The sequence below is a fragment of the Varanus komodoensis genome, unplaced genomic scaffold (assembly GCF_004798865.1).
Source record: "Varanus komodoensis strain SLA01 unplaced genomic scaffold, ASM479886v1 scaffold10, whole genome shotgun sequence".
Lineage (NCBI taxonomy): Eukaryota > Metazoa > Chordata > Lepidosauria > Squamata > Varanidae > Varanus > Varanus komodoensis.
The window spans coordinates 17,717,198-17,739,240 of NW_025335269.1; the positions used below are offsets into that span (position 1 = coordinate 17,717,198).

General features: G+C 40.4%; 1 protein-coding gene across 1 annotated transcript in view; it reads right to left on the minus strand.

The window, feature by feature from the left end:
* The window catches only part of ARPP21 (cAMP regulated phosphoprotein 21), a 158,531-nt gene that overhangs the window by 38,480 nt on the left and 98,008 nt on the right, over nt 1-22,043 (minus strand). The window contains exons 15-18 of the mRNA XM_044455162.1: nt 14,434-14,664; nt 10,944-11,107; nt 8,640-8,744; nt 5,485-5,745 (exon numbers count right to left, since the gene is read on the minus strand). Coding sequence (XP_044311097.1) covers nt 5,485-5,745; nt 8,640-8,744; nt 10,944-11,107; nt 14,434-14,664 — 761 coding nt within the window. The remainder of the gene's footprint in view (nt 1-5,484; nt 5,746-8,639; nt 8,745-10,943; nt 11,108-14,433; nt 14,665-22,043) is intronic.

Sequence of the window (22,043 nt, forward strand, 5' to 3'; positions counted from 1 at the left end):
ATTTTCTCCCATAGAAAACAAAATCAAACTGCTCAAGGCATTTTCTAGTCATCAGCTTACCACAGAGAACTGTCACAGTACAATCAGATAACAGGCTGGGCAGCGAAAAAGAACTGTTAAGCTTCTAAACGGGTGTCTCAGTCAGAATGAGACAATGCAGGGCAGGAGTAAAAGGCAAGTGCAGAACAAATGCTTTTCAGTCCTCTTAGATGAGCCTCTTCTAAAATCTTTCTGAGCCTCCTTTGATGCAAAATGGGAAACCAGGCTTGAGAAGGCAACAGCTTTAATATACTAAAGTTTAATTAATGTGTGATATCTTTAGGCTCTCAGGCTCAGCCAACTTGCCTTTTTACTTTCAAAGATAATCCCACATTGACTGGACATGCTCACACACAATCTGTTAGTGGCGACATTGCACAGCACTGGACCTGACAGGGGAGAAGCCCCTGGGCTGTTACCATTACAGAAACAAATGCAATGTTTACGCATAGGCCTCCCCATCGCGGTACCAAATCTGACAGCAGGACTTCATGGTACCAAAACAGCTTTCCATATTGATTGTGTTTTACTCACTGAAGTCTTCCTGCTCCCCACACCCACACCAATGATGATAATAAATCAGCTTAAAGACTGTTGGACCGCTGTCCAGATCTACTTTAGAAGCATCTAAGGAGCAAAGATAATAACAGTTCGGTATATTTGTCATTCTACCAGTTCAACAGGGCACAGACAAACATATTACTGAGGACAGCTTTATATTGACAGCTTTATATTCTCTTTCCAAAGGAGCAGCCGTGTTAGTGGCAAACACAGTCTGATGTCACTTTAGACACTAAGCTATGTATTCAGTGTGGCATAAACATTTGTGGACAGTGTCTGCTTCATCAGATGCTTCCAGTGTGGTGCAGCGATTAAGAGTGTGGGACTAGGACACAGGAGCTCTGGATTCTAGTCCCCACTCAACCATGGAGGGCACTGCGTGATGTAGCCCAGGCACAGACTCAGCCTAGCCAACAGGGTTGTTGTTGTGAGGATAAAACAGAGAGAAGGAGAGCCTTGCAAGCTAGCCAGCAGAGCTATACACTGAGCTGGCATGTTGCGTCATCTTTGCTAGCTGCAAAAATGCAGGCCTATGTGTGACCACATGTGAAAAGTGGAGCAGGTGGCTGGACTCGATGGCTTTATGGGCCCCCTCCAACTCTACTGTTATTGTATTCTAAGTCGCTTTAGGCTCCTTATAATGTAATAATAATATCATACTGTCATCTCAGCTGGAAAAGGTAATTCTGTGCAAATAACCCAGGGGATGGGCAAGCCAGATTGCCCACTATTATTACTATTAATATGTATAATAATATTTTATTATTTCAGCTTCAGGGAAGTTAACCAGTAAAAATGAAAATGATTTGTGAATAAAATCAACAAAAAAGATAGTAAGCTAAGAGGTGAGAAATTTGCAAAGGCGTAAAAATAGGAAGAACTTGTGAGAAAAACAAGTTTCAGTTGGCACTTAAAAGGCAAACCTTTCTAAGAGGGACAGTCCATAGGGAGAGACAGAACACAGGGAATGTGCCACAGCAGGAAAAGGCCCCTCTCTGGGCACCATCGACTGTACTTTAGAAGCTGGGGCAGTGAGAAGAGATCTTCATTTGTTACCTTGATGCAGGGGCATGATCAAAGCACCGGTACTTTGAACTGAGCTCCCCATGCCTTGCTTCTTGCACAACCCAGAAAAAAAATCTGCACAGGTTTTTAGTTTCTTGGATTTACAGTAGCACATACAACCCCCATACAATGGAAATTACAAATTTGTGCAAAAGAATTGGCTTTCCAGAGAACAGTTATAGCCTGCAAGGTGATCTTCAAACACAAGTACTTTGTTTTGGAATAACTGAAATTTAACTCCTGTTTCTGGCAGACTGTTCCAGAACCTCTCTGTGAACATCTCAGCCATATTTATGCAGATGACAATGGCACCATATTATCAGTGGATAACAACATATTCACAGAATCCAGAATCAACATAGAGAAATTTAAACTGTAGAGTTTCACATTAGAAGATTAGAAAGAAAGGGAGCTAAGAAACATCCATTTCCTTTTCTCTTATATTGTCCATTTTCCAGATGTATCCATCAGTTATGCACATTTTAAAATATACACATTTCATCAATACACAATGATGAACATGTGTTTGTGCACATTTCCATGCTCCATTTATCAGGAAGTACTAACATGCTTCTTCTACACATGACCCATAGTGAACACATAGGAATTGATTTTACCAGTTTATTTGACCTGGCAAGTTTTTGAACCTGACTGTTCCTGGTATAAGAAACAGTCACAAGAAGGATACAATTGTTCCTAAAAACTTAATTGTGACTCAGTCTCACACTCGTTATCTCAGCTGAGAGTATCTTAATTTAAGGGCTGCAATGTGGAATGTAAACCTGGGATGCAGAAAGGGAGTGAGGGGAGAGAAAAAAGCCTTTCTAGGAGTCACTCTATAGATCAACTTGCCTTATAATGTACATACTTCAGTATCAAATTTACTAACAGTAGCAGATCCATAGCTATTGGGTTAGGAGAACACTTCCTCCCCATATCCAAGATCATGTTCACTTTTCTAGGAATTTCCTTCCCTTCTTAAATATGTACATTAGGGATGGGGTGCCTCTGACTCATGTGGCCCCTGGTGGTTCCCCATGTGGCCTGCAAGTTTCTTCTGCTGTTATCTTCACAGCGATAGCCTATAAATGGACATTTCATGTCATTAAAGATGTTGCATGGAACTGGGCTGTCTGTTGCAGGCAAGAAACTTGTTGCATTGGGCTGTAACATAGAAACAGAGCAAATCAGAAGGGGCCTCTCAGGCCATCTAGTCTGACCCCTGGCTCTAGCTGGCTCCGCTCATGACATGAACACCATGTACTCCTGAATGATCTGACATTTACTCCTGAGTGGTGCTTTGCAGGAGTGAAGGATGTGAAACTGGGATCATTCCTGACATGAGTACAGACACATACAATTGAACTGTGTTCTATAAGCCTAGTGGGACAATGTTTGAACTGCATCTGATTATTTTATTTCATTTTTCTTTGCTTGTCTTTGGCCCTGCCTCATTCGCCTATTTATTTATTTGATTGACCGATTGATTTAGACTAGTCCTGGTCACTGCCAGTATGTATGGAATTTGGTCTCTGGACCAAAAAAAGACATGCTACCCTTGTCATACATGGTTGCTTCTACTAGGAATGACCAATTTAATCAAACTCAACCTAACCCTAACCCTTCACTGCTCATTCACTTCCAGTTCAAACTCTTAGTATATATGTGAAGTTTCATTCCCTGCCCCAATGTGCATCACTTGGGGGGGGGGGGGGAATAACTGCATTGTTATTTTGATGCTCATTCATTTGATGCAGTTTGAAAAGATCCTTTTGAAGGTCTTAACTATCTCTTTTGTGTTTACTTAATTGTTTGGCATGATCCACAAACCTGGCCACCTCGCTGCATATCTCCAACTCATAGATGAACAAGTTAGAAAGAACTGGTTTCAAGACAGATCATGCAAACTGCACTGTTTCTACCTCTCCAATGCACATTCGTTCCTATATGCTTGCTGTTTTTAGTCAGTTTTTAATCCATAAGAGGATCTCTTTCCTTATCCCATTCTCAGAGGGTTTTGGTGATGGATATTGTGAGAAGCCTTTTGAAAGCTTGCTGGATCACTCCCATCCATTCCTTAACTCTCCAATCATAATGACAGGCATTTTCTTAATATCATGGAAAGGCTACTGTATATTTTGTTGCAGCTTTTTCACTTTCCAAGGAGCCTTTTTATTTTTTTAAAAAACCAAATCTCTAAAAATATTATGAGATCAGCAGGTACAGAAGGAAAAGAAGCATGACTGCTGTAGCTGTAACTACTGTGATTTTATAAGCCAGAATCTTCTAAATACAGCTCAATTTTTGAAATTTTAATGCACAGCACTAGCTCTCCAAACTGTTTGAAAAAGCCTTGAGAGTAACCCTGAAGAGATACTGTTGCATAACTGATATCAGCAGCTGTCCATAGGATGAAAAACAATTGACACAAATAAAACTAAAACACAAGGTTAATGTTTTAGGAGGTTAAAATCTGAAAAGGGAGAGAGAAGCAGGCAGGGTAAGCATGAGACAGAGAGAGGCTACAACATTTCAGAATGCTGGGGTGCAGTTTGCTATAATTACCTTTGGAAAACTAGCTTTTTAATAAAATGCATTTGATAAAGCTTGCTAGAAAATTCTCTGGGCACTTTGCTTTTTGTCAATAATCGCTTCTCTTGGTCTGTGGGGATACTCAGGAAGCAAACAGGAATGTTCGGGCACAAACATTAAATCCTTATCAGTCTTCAGGAAGCCAGTACACATTACAGATCTGTCATGTCTTACATGTTCAAGTCAATTAAATATGATTCATGGCTGGTACTTCTGTTAGAGGCAAAGTGGCAGCTCTGTCTCCTTTCTTTGGAAAAAGTGGAGCCGCAGATAAACTATTTCCTCTCTTCTGCAGGAATAATGTGCAGATGAATTCTAAAGCACAGCTGTGTTTTCTAGCACTGACCTAAAGGGCAGGTTTATACCTGCAGTTACAGCTCTCATCACTGTATTGCTCAGCTAAATGTGTGGATAGTGATGCGCGACTTGGCAAACCTTGATCTCATGGAAATTCTCCAAATTCCTTAAACTTCTTTCTCACTTGTGTCCATATCAGACAGTGAGCTTTGTTTTTTCTTTTCACATGAACATTTTGCTCTATTTTCATTTTCTGGATGGACACATCAATTGTGCACATTTGAAATATACCCATTTTCTTGCAGTCGTTAATGTGTTTTTGTACATTTTCAAAAATAAGCTTTTCTGCAGTTATGTTTCAAATTCATGCATATTTAACATACTTTTTTTGCTCCAAAATCAATAGATTTAGGTAGACGTGTTTAGGTCCATGTTTCTTTCTAGGAGGTGAGAACTGGGTAATTTACAGTCAAGAAAGCACTGAAATAAGTTTCTTGTTCATTCCTATGTATATACCTGCTTCATTAAGAAAGATGCATTTATGACTATCAATTAGTGATAAATCTATTGATTCATAGATGTTGGTATTTGATGCTACAGTCAATTAGTAATGAGATGCATGGGAACTGGCCAGAAAAGTTGTCCCAGTCAAGGAGCAAATATGAGATCAATTAACACAGCTAATGACACTTTGTTTGCATGTAGTCATTATTCTCAATAATATATGGATTTTCACAAAAAATAGTTATTAGAAGGCTTCAAGTCATTGTGAAGAAAACTGCCTTATTATGTTAACTGGGTCAACTGACGAACTGTTCATGCATTTGGTATTGCTACATGTCATTTCCTTTACAACTATGCTATAAAAATCATGCACAATGAATATTTGAGGGTGAATGGGGGAGGAAGCAATCACAAATAGACACTGACCTGAGCAGGTGGTGGTTGCTGTACATATCCCTGGGGTGGAGGTGCGGCTTGCAGGACCTGTTGAGATACTGGTGGACCTGAACCTGTAAAACCTCCAGGAGGGAGCTGCTGGCTTGGGGATGCCATGACGTAACCAGTCTGTGGGGAAGACTGCTGTATAATAGGTGATGGGTAGACAGGACCAGAAGGTGAGTCAGGGTTGTCTCCTGAGGACTGGCGACTTAAGCTCATCTGGCTAAACTGTGTTGTCATGTCATCTCGCTGTGAGGCAAAAGTCAGTTGAAAATGATCAACAGAGATCTCTGCAGTAGATATTTGGAAAACAAAAAAATGGGTTCAAACAAGCACACACAAAAAGCAGAAGGAAATACATTTAAGCACACAAAAAAGCAATAAAGTGAATAAAACAAACCAACCAGCCTAACTCTGTAAGTGAATTGTGAAAAACTCAAGAAACAAAATGGTGCATACTATATTAGACTCAATAACAGCAGGTAGTATTTTCCTGTTTTGAGATTAATTTGACCCTTTCTATGTTAGCTGCAGACAGATGCTAGAATGAGCCGCTTTCCAACAGAATAAAAGGAATAAGCTATAATTTACAAGCATACTTTTCTTTAGTTCTCAAACAGTAAAAGACTTGTCTAACAAATCCTTTGTGTGTCTGCTAAGTGGTAAGTCCTAGTAAATTAACTGGGATTTATTCATAGGTAAGCACATAGGGTACCAGCTAAAGATTTAATGGGATTAGATGCTGAACCACCAAAAGAGAAGCATTTGGGCTTCTAACTCTGTCAACTTAAAGAACCCAGAAAAGTGGCCTCATCTGGATCAGGTGGACTCTGAGGGCCAAAACAAGTATTATTGGAAAGACGTTGCTCTTGGCTACATCTTCAAATTAAGGTCTGTATTGACCTTACGGTACTGATTTGCTCTTCCATTTTAAACCCTAAAGGGTTATCCAGTTTTGTTTCTGTCTTTTTAAAGGACTAGAGAAAATCTGATGTTTTAAAATGTCAATCATAAATTAGAAAATGAGAGAAAGGGGAGAGCAGAGAAGAAGGAAACAAAAACACATAGATACCATCCTATCTAGCCTATTAAATGTCAATTGAAGCTTAATTGCAACTTAAGTAAGTTAACTGTGATTCTTAAGCTGCATATCAAATTAGCTTGACATGGGCTACTTTTCCATGTGGTTCAGTCGCAGGACATGTGGAGTTCTTACTGCCTCAATACTTCTCCAACTTATTCCATTATATCTTTACAACCTTCCATGTTTTACCTTCAGCAATTGCTTAGCCTGTGTACCTAAACTGAGATTAAGAAAATGTCAAAGTCTATCTGGCTGTCTATTCCAATCAGACAAGAATTGGGAATGTTACTAAACTTGACAGGAGATAAAAGCACATATGCCTGTACTAGGGAAGAATAAAGAGGCAACTCCTACCAGCAAATTGCCAAGGTCACATGGCAATTGTGTGTGTAAGACTTGGCTGAAGTACAAATCAGCTCTCTGCTCTGATCACAATTTTCTCAAATGTGATTCATTTATTCTGTAGTATGTTAACTCCCACTTGGTTGTTTTCTAATAAGCCCCCACTGTATTCCTGTGCTATTAACTTAGGATACCTTTGCAGCAGCTGTTTTTCTAGGACTGGTGATATTCCTGTTCTTGTGAAAGATTGCCTTTTCACAATTGCTTGTGTAAAAGTGGATACCTCTTCACAGAAGGCACATGAGCACTGCCACTTATCCCACTGGTTTCCATATGCTGATGCTCATTTTTGCTACGTTCCTGCCTGCTCAAACTTCCATTATTCCCAAGTGTGCCACCATGAACTCCCATAGCCTTTTATTGTGAATGTGGTACCAGCTCTGCCTGTGGATATGCACAGCCTCAGAGGAGACAGGCTGGAGCTCTGCTTCTCCCTCTCCCTCGATTCCTGTCTCCTTTCTTTAGCATCTACAACAGTGAAGGGCAGTTAGTACTCCTCTCCTCCATCCTTCCTAGTTCCAACTATATCACTCTCTCCACTTTGCTTGTTGAGAAGGAGCCCTTCTGTTCTTTTCAGGAATTGTCCAGCCTGCAAATTAACACCTGTGGTGTTCAGCCACGTCTGCCCCAGCACGTTAAACAGCTCGTTGGTCTACAGGTTGCGTTCTGGAGCTGTTCAAGAGGCTAACATGGTGCAGCTCCTTATATTGCAGTGAGGGAGGCGGAACCAAAGCAGATGCCAACATTCCTTCCCTACTGCAAAGTGCCTTTCACTATGTGGCTGAAAGTTATTTCACATTTCCTCAAAAGTGTGTGTGTATGTGTGGGAGCACATATGACCTTCATGCTAAGATATCTGCTAGGAGAGTTACTGATTCCTTTAACTGAGTCTGAGCTACAATCCCAATTTGTACTAAGCACCCAGAACACAGAAAGGTAGTTCAGAAAGCAAGAAGGGTCATCCCTTCTGGACAGGATAAATGATAAGGAAGGGATTAGACATGTAGGTGCACCAATATCTTCAGTGGGGCAGCAGCAAATTTTGAATTTCAGGCATTTGGGCTGATCCATACCAGCAAATTGGTTCTACTAGTTTTATCTCCCCATGAGCAGGTCTGTGTAAAGTTAACAGGGCCTGATTGCCAGTTCAAGACTGAGCCACCTGAAAGCACTTTGCATTACAAGTGGGAACAACATGTTGTTGCTGGAACAATGCATTTTGTCCCAGCAGCTAAGCTCAGTAGGAACATGGAATTTGCTGGCAGATGGGGTGGCATCCAGGCTAATCAAAATTGCCAATGCCACTGCATACCGGTGAATTCTGGCTCCATCATGTCACTGTATAATTCTAGCTCTCTGAGTGAATGCAGAATAATCAGAACTAAAAGGGCAATGACGTATAAATAATGCTGTATCTGTAGCTAACTTTGGAAGTCACCTAAACACACACTGGAGGGAATATTACATCACTTTCAAACATGAATTTTGGACAGACTTGTGAGGGGTTCAGTGACAAGCAGGGTCAGGGCCACTGAGCAAAACAGGAGTTTTATGGCAATTGCATCATTTTTTTCTCTGGATAGCAAAGCCCCAGGACAGAAGGTGTGCTTAGACAACATAATCAATCCACATAAAGAGCAATAAAAATCTACAGTACCAGAGGAAACTGCTGCGTTGGAGACACTGCCAGAAGATGCTGAGGAGGATAGGAAACGGCTGGGTACGGCACTGATTGGGAGGAGGGCTGCAGAGCCTGAACTGACTGCAGCAGAAAGGGGACAGAATAGAACAAAGAAGATGAAGTTATTTCCCTTGGAGTACAACAGGCATTTCTGAATTTGAGCTAGGGTCCAAAGAATAGCCTGGAAGCACAGGTGACCTATTCTGGCTCTCCAACTCCAAGTGAGATATTGTTGTTTCGTGAATGCTTTTTTCCCCTGCATGTCTGCAATCCTGTCTGCAATCCTAAACTTGTTAATTTCATTGTCAAAATGCCCATTTGATTCTCACACTCAGAACCTCAATAGTTGTGCTCTCATGTTGCAATGCTGCATTAATGCTCCAGCAAAATATTTTGCTGTGCTTGTACAGTGACTGATGTGTCATTTACTGCTGGTAAAGCAAGCCTTAGAACTGGGCCTAGCAGTAACCCAGAGCAGCACAAGCTAATCTTATAAAGACAGTAATTCATTAGATTACTTGTTGAAAAGATGTATATCCTGCCCTTCAACAGGTTTCAGAGCAACTAACCAAAAAGTTAAAATTACATAAAACCTGCAACACAGGGATTGCTGTATGTGAGATTAAAGGGTAGCACTTCCATAAAGATGACTTGCCGATACTGAAGAACACACAAGCAACAATCCAATTAACACAAAGCTATGTCATGAACAATGTAGCTATAATAACCAAGATGTCATGACCATCATGGTCATTTGCAGGAAACAGGTAAGTAAATTAAATAAAGGTTGTGCATTTATAGACCGTGTAGGGATTGCTATTTCCCATTTATAACTTAAATTTCCCACTGTCAACTCCTTCAGTATCTGGAGAAATGCAAGAGGATAATTTGGCCATTTCCTAAGCACTGCTAGGAACAGAAGTGCTGACTAATGCTACAGATGTTAGCTTCATTATGCCAGATGCAATTAAAATCCAAAATGAATGTCAGTCTGGTAGGATTGCTATCCCACCCCCACCACCCCTTATATTCTTAGTTGGGCAGGAATTCTGTACTTTCAACAGGAACATCTTTTTCTAGCACAGAAAAATAGTGAATTTTTGCCACTTGTACTGTTGTAAAATATCATGGGAATGTTATTTCAGTAGTGCATATTCATATATTTTTGAACTTATATCTCCATTTGAACTTCAAGTGACCTATTTATTATTTGCATTCATGCAGTTATTAATAATAGTTATATACTGCTTAATATAAAAAACCTCCAAGAGGCTCACATGACCAATATTAAAAATCACATTTATATACAGTATCAAGACACTTTCAAAACACTTTCAGCTACCACTACAAAACAAGTACATTTAAAATAACATTAAATTAAAACTAAACAAGAAATACGAAACAATACAAAAAGTAGCATGTGGTCCATTGCTGCTATTTACAAACCAGAGGAGGTGAAAAAAGTGCCTTTCAGGTGGCATTTGAAACAAGCTGCATGGGGGAAGGTTTTTCAGAGGGCAGGCTCTGCCACCAAGACTTGACTTCACGATACGAAATGGCGCCATTCTGTTGGTCGTGGACCAAAAAGCAAAAATGGTGGACTTGCTGGTGGCCCATAGGTACGGCATCATTTCTCAATGCCAAGCACCTATCCAAAGAACGACCTCCCACCCCAAAGGCTTGTGATAAGCTGGCCAGGCTTAGATACTGCCAAAGTTTCTACAAATTTAAGAGTTAAACAGAGAATTCTGTCTGTTCCTGGTTACCAGAATGAGCTGACAGTAAAAACAGATACCAAGTACAATTCTAAAAGGTGTTCTCAGGATCTGAACCAAAACCCTTAACTGAATAATGCAGGATTTAGGCTTCAATTGGGAGCTTAGATATATATGAGGAGGAGGAAAGGGTATGGTGGGGAAACAGAACTTTTCTATACTGTGGTCATCCAAGTAGAACTCCTCTACCTTGCAATTTGGAAAGATTTACATGCTCCTATAAGGAAGCAGCTTATGCATCCCTTCACTGGGACAAAGATGAAATTTCCATTTTGCACAAAAAACAGATGGCTACTTTTGCTACTCAGAGACCCCCATGTGACTGTGTCAAGAACACCTAAAGCCAGTGATAAAGGTGCCTCGTAGGTGGGAGGACTTAAGATAGGGAGCCAGTGCTTCCATCAATGTGGGGTTCTGTGTTGGATGGCTCATCTGGCTGGTGCAACATACATGCCTGAGGAAACATAGCATACAGGCAGAGCTTTCCCCATTTAAAGATGCTTACCTGTGTGACAAGGTGGCTTGCCATTTGTTGCTGTGGTTGCTGCACAGGTTGTTGAGATGAAGGTGGTTGTTGAGACTGTCCAACTATCTGACTCCTAATTGGTTGCTGACTGCTGGGTGGGTTGTATACAGCCGGTGTACCATCAGGGTTTACAAATGGTTGACCTGGAACAGATTATATTTTAATGGGTTGGATTTCTCTTCTCTAGACAGAAGGGCTCCACCCATGAAAGGTGCCTTTACCAGTTAACTTCTCACCACATTCACTGGGATCCTCTGGCCCTTTTTGAAGTATTTCAAGGAGCTGGGAAGATTGCTATGGGATAGGGAAGTCTGCTTCCACCAGCCCAGCCATTCACTTTCATTCATCCCAAACTACTTCTAAACAGCACTTTATGACAATCAGCAAACAAAGGCATGGAATGACACACCTAATTCTTTTATACATTCATGGATGGTCTTCAACAGCCATAAAATTTTGTTAGGTACAATTTATTGGCAATGTTCAATTTTAAAGGCAGCCAGCTATCTTTGTGTGTTTGCGTGTGTGCAGGGAAAGGAATTATTGCTCCTACCAAAACTGTTAACATGTGTAAGTATATTTAACCAGAAGTAAAACATTCCATGCTGTAAGTTCCAGCTGAGCATTTCTGAAGGAGACCAAACTCCATACAACCATATCTTGCTTTAGGCAACAGTCTAACCTTTTGCATACTACACACAGCGAGGGAATCAAGCACAGTTCAGGTTCTGAATCCTTAATCTGCCATGAAGATCCCAGCGGTGCCATCAGTAGACATTAAGGGAGTGAAGGGGTTTCTTTCATTACTTTTATTAGGACACAAACTTGCAATAGAAAGGTAAATTGTAGATCTAAACATTTTAGGAGACTATTCCTGTTCCTCTGCAATGCAAATATTATCTAATTATGAACATGTGCATCTTTTGCTTGTGATTCTATGGGGGGAGGGGGATGAATTTATCAGGTGCTTCAGTTGACAAATTGACAATGTTCATAGTATTGCAGCTTAAATAATTAAAATGTGTACTTTTAGTTGGACTTCAGCTGACACCATCAAATAGTAATTCAGCACAAACATAAGCCTCCTTCCCTTGGAGAGCTTATAGCACTGTTGTGTATGACCCATGCTGATCTCCTTTCAAGTAATATCTGCTTTCCAGTAAGCTCTTAATGCACACACTAATGATTCTTAATGAAAAATTTAATTCCAGCTATCTATTCTCTGCCATTATGCTGACAAACTAAGTTCTATGTCTCCACAAGGCTTTTTCCTGCTGCTGGTGTCCAAGGTGGTGATGTCAGATCCTTCTGCCCCAACCTGGTGCCCTCAAGATGTGTTGCAATTGCAGTTCCCATCATTCCCACCTGGCACAGGAGCTGCTGTCCAAAGCACCTCACAGGCACCAGTGAGGAAAGGTGGACTAGATGTTTCCGGAAGCAAAGCACCAAATTAGGATAGAATTTGCAGATGCAGTTATGTTTATACTACTCTCTTAGAAACCAGAGCCCTATGTGTTCCTAAGATAGGGCATTTATAAAAGGGAACCTATTGTATGCATGAAGGGCATTTTTGCAATTTGTAGTGGGTGTCTAAATCATGTGCAGCATCACACATGTCTGGCAGTCTCACCCCACAATTTTTATCATGGTACAGACTAGGGGAGAACATGAAGACAAGGAAAGCTTTGGTGGGTTAGGTCCTCCTTCCCCTGTACAATCTCCTGAAAGGGAAAGCCCAATAGAGCTGGCAGAGGAACAACCAAACCAACGTTAAATTTAGGAGGGGGGGGGGCAAATGGGAGAGAACTTATAACTGCCATTCTCTTTTTTAAAGAACTCAGCATGGCTTACATATGTATATATGTAATGTAATATATATGTATGTAAAATCAGGCTCAGAATAACCACATTGCTGGGGAGGGGAGCAGAGGATAGGTCAGAGTTCTGGCAGCAACCTCCAAAATGCATTCCAAGCTCAGAACTGGGACTTCAGTGGGCTTCCCCTCCTCCCTCATGGCCACGGTGGTTCCTTCAGCACTGGCTGGGCTCTGTAGATAGAAGACCATTTTGGGGGCCCACACAAAGGGATATTCTGGGGGGAAGGGGGAGGCACGGCCATCCTCTAGGGAATCTGGCAGTGATTTTCCCCTCCCATTTACAAGGGAAAAAACATTTAGACTGTCAAACTCTAAATAGTTTAGTTATCAAGGGGCTTTGCTAGCCTCCACATGCCTGTCTTCCACTGGATGCTTGCAATCCAATGGAAGGTGAAGGGTCTCCAGCAGCCACCTTGTAAGTTGGCCTAACCTGTTTGAGTAAAATGGTCAATATGTATTACTAAAATGGCTTGCTGACCATGATCACCTTGGTAGCAACTCTGGGAGCAGTTCTGTAAGGGGACTAAGGTTCTCTGGTAGAGAATTCTTTGCATCCGTACAATCTGCAGTTCCTAGAATCCCTAGCAAGAAAGCCTGAAAAAGTTTGTCTAGAACAAGTTATGCTGCATTCAGTTTAGTTTATAAGGTAACAAGCACTTCAGTGGAAATCTCAACATCTTATGAAATCTATAAATGTGATGTTAAATTGTTCTCTCATGCTGAGAAATATTCCTGTTTTCAAGATGAGCTGGTTCACATGCAAGAAATTGTTTTGAATACAAGGGCAGCCCTGATTGTTCTCATATATACACACATGTCCTGTCAGTCAATGGAAGGTATATTTCCTTCCATCATCACATGGTGGCTATGACCAGAAGTGCCTTCTGCTTCTGCAAAGGGAAAACCTGCTCATGGTCACATTTGTCTTAGTTACATCAAGACTGGATTACTTGGAGCTACCCTTGGAGAACATTCAGAAACATCCGCTGGTAGAACATCCACACTGTAGCAGTGAAAGTTATGATCAGCATACGTGTGTGTGTGTGTGTGTGTGTGGGCAGCTTGGTGGAGGTGATTGAACCTGTATCCATTCCATGTTTTCTGCAATCCTTCGCATATTTAATTGGGGGAAAGGCTCCACTGAACTTGATGGGGCTTACTTCTGCCTGCACAGGCTTGACGTGTAAAACAGGTTGAGCTTTGAGCCTGCTGAAATGTGATTGTTGGCATTCACTTATGAGCGCAAGCAGGGTCTGCCAGCTTACTCTGACTATCACTCCTGCTTTGACAAATGTCCCAGGGCTGCACCTCACCCCTCCCTCTGTGCCCCTGGTCATTACTTTTTCTTAATCTGCTACTCCTCTCTTGTTTTCATTCCTTTTCAATTTTTAAGATGGATCATCTTTGAAGAGTGATATAAGGCACTTCGGGTGCTCCTACAAATGGAGTGGAAGCTTTTTGCTACATGAGCAGCTGCACTAGGCAAAATGGGGGAATCTTGCTCCTAGCTTCTGCAAAGCCTCATCGGCATCCAGGTGTTTATACAGACTGTGATTTACTAAAAATAGTAAGGGGAAATGAAAACAACAGACCTGTGTGTGGATTGAGCAGGATACTTCCTGGTGGTATTCCTGTGGCTTCAAGTGGAAGTATGATATAGCTGGTGTTGCTAGGGACCACCTGACCACCTATCCCATTCTCTGTATAGGAAACCGTGCTTGAAGAGGCAGCTGTAACTCCAGGCACGAGGGATGCGCTTGGGAGAGGCTGATGTGTTCGGGACAGAGATCCTGAGGACCCAGCACTGCTGGAAGACTCTGAACCTATAAAAGAAATTTAGGACTTCTGTTATTGATGCTAGGTCTATAGGACAGTGAGGAAGTGAATACCATCTATACTAGCAATTTTACAGAACAGATAATGTCTTTATCTGCAACCCCAAATAAGTCTAGGTCACTGCCTGTCTTCTACCTAGTTAGTTCAAGTTCAAATTCATTCAGAATAAACTTGCTCGCTTGTCCAGTGATTTGAGATTTAAACTGGATTACAACTAGGACTGTGATGAACTCTACAGGAAGAATCTACATGGGAGTCCTGTTTGTTCATGAAGCCCTGCAGAACTGTTTTCTCTTGTCTCCCAAATGCAGTTGGTAGGTATGTGTTAATTCACATAGCACAAATATTGTATTTATAACATGATCAAGTGCAGTATACTAATGTACACTAATGTATAGTCTTATAGAAGCAGAAAACATCTGAGGAGTTTGAAATTATAGGAGCAGAGTAGCAAGACACTGAAATGCAAACTTGTGCCGCAGGTTGCTTCATCACTTTGAAATGCTGGTTTTGCATTAGATGTGGAAAGAAATGATTCTAAGATAAGTCCTGCTACTGCTAGACTTTTTTTTAATTCATGTGCACCAGTGAAAGTCTGCATTGCTTTAACCATAGAAAAGAGATGTATGTTCCCTTCTAACTTTACCTTCCTCATGTTCTCCTTTCCCTCTGCAAATCAGCACAAAAGCCAGAATGTTCCTTTACCATGCAGCTTATTGTTCTGGCCTCAAGCTCAGATTCCTTTTGCCCTGTTTGGAGCCAGGAGCTAACCTCCTTGAAGTCAGAATGACTTACTTCTGAGCAGACATATATATCAGATTTGTATTGTCAACTGGTAGTTTTCTGGGATCAAGAAAGCAAAAAGGGGACAAATCCCTCCTTTTTTTCAGGGTGAGTGGAAAGCAGCGCTGATGCTACTCGGTTTCACTGAGCAATGCAGTGGAAAAAGAATGGGGAGCCCTTCAGGCAGAGGAGGCAGAAAAAACTGCTGAAAAAAGCTGATCACTATGGTTCTCCCTCCAGCTGCTGCTGTTTTGCTTATAGAACCAAAAAGGTGCATGGTCAGCCATTTGATTTATTTTAAAAATGGCATTTTTCAATATTGTTCACCTGAAAAATTCCATACCTATGCAGAAACATTTTAACAGGAAGAATGTTAAATAGATGAAGAATTCTATAGATGCACATTGGCAAATACTGCCAATTAACCATTTAGCTGATGGGTGATGGTGCTGCTTTGTCAATAACAGTCAGGCAATGGTGGACAAATTCCCATTACCTCTCCGCAGAGCCACTCTGTATATTCCTTGTTGAAGCTGAATGGGGAAGGCTGGAAAAAAAGATTGTTGAACAGTTCCTGAGGCTGAACTCCCTGCACCCCAGGAGAAGTTACAGTACCATAAGCTTGAGGCTCATGAGGATAACATAGTTTTGTCTTCTGCATGAGTACACCAAGCATTGACCTGGTTCACATGACATGATAAGCCATGATGGATTGTCACTGTGGGTTGTTTCAGAGTAGCTTGTCATGATATCTGAACATGGAGCAGAATTTCTATCATTTGTTGTTCTCCACAAGCAAGCCACTTCCATGGTTTGTGGTTGCCTCATTCAGGGTGGGTTCTTTGCAGGGTGACTTGCCATGATGTCTGAACCCAGGAAGATATCTTGATCATGGACTGTTGGGAACAACTAGAGAGCCACCCAGCAAGAGCAGCAAAAATTCCTGGTGTTCCTCAAGATCTCACCAGTGCCCTGCCATCCTCCCTCATCCATTTTCAGTGCCACTCCATGCTCCAAAAAATTGACAAGAAATGACCCTGGAAAATGTCATGGCCTTATTTTGGTCTTCTGTAAATGTGCACATTCACAATATAAAATCAGCATGTTTTCCTGATCTTCCTCATTCGTTTTCCTTGAAATTTGCACGTTTACCAATACTACTCATTGCTGTGCCCTGACATTTGCATGCTTACTAACCTACCTCATTGCTCAAATATACGTTACCACTAACAATGGAGATCAGCATGATCAGCAATGATGAGAAGGGGTGGAGCCAAAAGTAGCTAGCAGCTACAAAAGAAGAAGCCAGGTTTTTGGGGTGGGTATAATTTCTTCAGGAATAGGTGAAGCACCCTTTAAACAAATAAGCTTTCTGCTAGCAAGGACATGCTGAAGTAGATAATAAAAAGAGGGAATTATCAGAATGCTGAGCTAAAGAGAATACAGGCAATTTTGTGCTCTTGGCCCAGAAAAGTGTGCGGGGGTCTACTACAATATTCAGATAAGTTCTTTTCTGTAATCTGATGTGGTGGGGTGAGCTTTGCTTGGCAAGCACCAAAGAGGATTACATTGACAACATTAACAAGAGGGATATATTGGGATACTTGGCTAAATAGCAGAGATGTGTTCTTGCACTGAACTTCAGGCTTTTAAGGTTTGCGAATATGTTGCTATGTTCAGGAGGACTCAGAAAATGGGATCCCTTTAGCGATCTGATGTAGAAGTATGGGGAGATTCCCTCAGAAGCTAGCAAGTGGCACAAATCAATTGTAGAAACAGTGCTGAAATGGGAATGAGGAGACAGAAAGTTCTGCACCTAGAAAGTGTGTTGGGATCAGGTGGGAGGGCTAAGGAGGAACAATCCATGGCACAGCACATTGTGCCAAATCATCTGTCAGGAGTAATGTGGATTGTTGAAAGAAACTGTCATGAGTAACATGGCTTATCTTCAGGTGGCAAAGGAACTCACCAATACAATAAAAGCAGGGAAAGCCTATCTGTAGTTTAGCTCCCAGATGAACTGGTAGGCTGATCAACTAACGCTTTAGTGAGTAATAGGTGCGGATTAATTTTATTAGCGGGGTTGAAGTTTAAGGGGACACCTACTTTCAGTATATTTCGGCTCCAGAATGAAAAAATAAATAAATAAAGGGGGACTTTCCCTGGAAGGAGCAATGTTAACATTTGTTTCTCAGACTGTAAATTAATGCATCCCTTTTAATGTATAAAAAGGTCATGGTGAGGTTTCGGCAACATGTAAATGTATTTAAATTTAATTGATCACTTAACTGAATAGCAGGTTAGAAGGTAGGAAATTAGTCAGCTAAAAATTATTTAAACCAATTGACAGCTTTAATAATAATAATTACCTCTAAATATTTATTTCATCTATACATACCATCTCTGCCTTCTGTTTGTACATGCAAGTTTATTTTTAAACTAATGCTCACTTTGAAAAGAACTTGGTTATGTGCTTCTTCAGCCATCATTAATGAACATTTATACTCATTCTAGTTTTTTGGCTATTGTTAAGTGAGCAAAATATAAAATCTTCAAAAACAAAACCTGTTCAATCTGACCATTCTTTTACAACTGAGCACTAAATTATGTGCCCTGCCTTTCCCATCCTTTCCAATCTTTCTATAATTTTAGCAGCATGGTATCACTTAACTTCCTTTTCCTTGTAATCATGCTAACACATTTTGTTTTAAACAGCACTCCACACAAGTTGAAAGATAGTTTCTTCCCTTTGTGATGGTTTCCCATGCTATTTTGATATATTTATCCATGTCAGATTCTTTTTCCAAGTCATTAAAAAGTACTCTGCACAGTCTTCTGAATTCCATCCATTTTAAAAATTGTAATTCCATATAGGTAATGGTGCATTTGCTAGGATATCCACCATAAAATGCTTCTTTTTCATTAAACTAGCTTCTCAAGACATGACTTGTTTATTTTAAGAGTTTGTCAGAATTTTTACATCTTTCCATTTTGTTATCGAATTATACACCCTGTCAATGCATTCTCTCTAACAGTTTTTGGCAACCTTCCCCTAAAGGTCATTGGCAGAGATTCTACTAAGTGTTGTGAAATCAAAGATTCCAATGCCACCCCTAGAGTTGCCAAGCTGTGGTTTTAAAAACATTTGGTCAGTTAGCAGAGACAGAGACAGGACTTTTGCGGTCAAGAGGCCAAGCCTGGTTAGGGCAATATATCCACAGATCTTTGGCAGGATAAGCGGAGGCAGTGGTATATCAGGTTGTGGAATCAATGGGCGGGGAGGAAGCTTTAAGCATTCAGCTCTCAGTTTGAAAAAGCCTGGTTCACTCCCTTAAAGGCAAAAAATACTGAGCCGACAGGTAAAATACTGGACAACTGGCAGTCCTAAACCTTGCACCAATTCATGTGAGTTTTCAGTAAAGATACAGCTCAAAAAATCTGATTAAATCAATTCCAGTACAAGACTGTTCTACCTCAGATTAATTATATAGGTGGAATTCAGCATTTCCATCATGCTGTACTTGACACTTCAAAGTTATAAAATGCTTCTGATTCAGACTTCACCTGTCCTACAACTCTAGCAATGTTCACTATATGTTAAGTTGGCAACCAAAGTTAAGACTCTCTCTATATCTGTATAACCACACTAGAGCATTTTAGAAGAGTGGGCTAAAAGAGTGTGTGAAAAGAGGAGGGGAAACCTTTTGTTTGTAGGTATCATTAAGGTCCCTTCCAATGATGCAAATACAGTTGTGCTATAGATGTATCACATTACAGAATTTGAAAAGAATAATTTGATGATGCCATGCATTACAAGAGTGTACTGTTAGTGATTTGTTAAATTATTAACTCTCCTCCCAGCCTCAGTATTGATTTATAGCTTTAATAATGCAGCTCTCTATAACCATTATAGCTTATAATATGTGAGCAATAGGTAAGTATATCATTGGCAAGAGACAAACTATGCTTTTAAATTAAAATTGATCCCTTTTCTTTTGGTCAGAACGATAATATGAGATAAACAGCAAAATGCAAAACTATGGAAAGTTAGAGGTGTTTAGTTAATTCCAGTGACTGTTATTTTGTCACTAGAATTTTATTTATTGTTGATTGCCTTGCAAGGACCAAGATTTCAGAAAATGAATGCAGCATATTTAAGGTGAAGAATGCTATATAGAGTATTAAAAACAATTAAAAGGTCAGCATCATTATTTGTCTGCAACAAAATAACTGAACTGATGCTAAGCCTGTCAGTGTCGAGTATACGAGCCTGTGGATTTTCATAAACTTAATCTAACCTGGGGGTACAAATATTGATATAGGTAACCAGGAAATTTGCTTACATGGAAATGCGTAGGTCAGCTAGACATCCCAGCTTTGCCCTGAAGCCGCACACCCATGCAATTTCATCTGGATGTCAACTGTGCTTTATCTATGTGTAAACTTTACTTACTGAGTGCTGTCAATCCATTTTAACATTACAGCAGGCCTTTCTAAATAGTACGAGCTCTCCTATGACACTTCATCCAGCTTCCCAAGGAAATTCCAGTAAGGGATAAGGGAAAATCATCACAAGATACTGTTGTAAGGGGGACACTTTCAACAGATAATATTGTTCAGGAAATGGGACTGTTTCAGTGCATTGTCACAAATTGCTCACACTGGGGATTCTTTTAAGAAAACAACTGCAGGAGAATAACAAAGAAATGATAAACTTTTCTTGTTAAAACTGATTACATATAGTTTCTCTAATTTAAATACTGCCATATGAAGCAAACTAGTTTCCACAGTTGTGTTTTAGTATAGAGCAGCTGTAATAAGCAAAGTTACATTAATTGCTCTGCCTTCCAAGCAGATCCATCTGTGCGCAACTAGAGTGAAGGTGGCCTTGCACATTTAAATACTCTTCCACATCAAAAACTCTCCATGCTTATAAAATGGGGTATCTAGAAACAAGTGTTCAACAGTTTTGCCTTGTGCAGCCTAAAATTACTTTAGGCTTTAACATTACAGCCAAAATCTTACTTCGGTTGTGTCAGCCAATATCATAGCTTAATTCCAACTTGCTGAGCATATGTAACTACTTTTATTGTAGGAGATCTTGCCATTCTGCATCAGATCCAAAGAATCTCAGTAGAAGCAGTCAAATACAGTAAGACCAGGTCAACTATTTCAAAACCAGGCACAATTCCCAGTGATCAATAGGCTGAACTCTATATGGTCATTAAAATGGGTAATAGGGAATCATTAAGAACTATGTTCATGGAAGCTGATCTTATGAACACTTACTATATGTAAGTAGAATAAAGTAGTTTGAGGTGTCTACTCATCTTCCTTGTGAACTAATGAGGGAAATGTTGCTGTTTGCTGAAGAGTGAATTATTTCATGAACTTAATTTATAATTCCACTTTCAGGAGTCAAAGATGCATGTGCAAGGTTATGAGGATACCACCTTTATCAATCTAACTAAGGCTTCATTTAGTGTAGCAATCTCTTTCCAGCGATGGCTAGGCAGATGCCGCAGTCCATCTCGTAAGCAGGACCTGATGACTGTTGCTTGTTCCTTGAATAGGGAGCTTCCCATGCCCAAACTAGTAGATGCTGATGGACCTCTCTTCCATGAATCAGCCTAATCCCTTTTAGCAAACTAAGGGAGGGGAAGTAAGCATCTGAAAAATACACGTCATTACCTACGAGCTTAAATTGCTGCAAGAAATCATGAAGTAGAATATGGGGAGAGTGCCTTTTTTCTGATTGCTTTGAATAATCATTCTTTTCACCTGGCAATTGTTTCTGAATCTTTTCCCCATGTCTTTTTCCTTCTGACTTCATCAGGCTGATTGACAGCTTTATTTACGTCCTGGCATTGGAAACGATGAGTTTGTTTTGACAAGTGTTGATCTTTCCTCCCACCCCGTTGCACAATTTTATTGAGTTTCTGCAGCGCCTTTCCTTTCTTGGGTCTTGACAAGCTTTCAAAATTAAACAGATTTAAAAGGAAAAATATACACAAAGCACCTCGCATTTTTAATTGCTCTGCAATAAACAGGATATTTTAATATAACTAAAGTGCCTTTAAATGTGTCATAGGAGCTTTTATTGCAGGTGACTGGGGGCTAGGCAAACATATAGGGTAGATAAACTTGCACTATTAGAGCTTTTCAGAGAAATGTTGCTTTTTTGGTAAATGTATAGGGTGATTTTAGCTGTAAAGTCTATGTAAGTTTTAACATAAAAAGAAGAGTTAGAAGAAACTGCTGAAGATGGAGAGGGGATGGGGAGGAAATTATGGGTGGGGTTAGCCCCTGTTTCTTCTCCATTCAGCTTGGCACCAAACATTTATTATTCTTCCCTGAGTATATTAAGCAATTATGGCAAGTCTGTAGCTGCTCATCCACCATCCACTCCTCAGACTACTCATCTTAGTCTGTGGCATCCAAAATTCATGTGCTCCAGCTATGTGCAGAGATCGGACATCATAACTTTTGGGTTTAGAACAATCGGAGGGAAGGGATCGAGGAAGGTTGAATCTGAAGCACCCTTCCCTCAAATTCAAGTTGTTATCCTTGGTTAGCATGATAG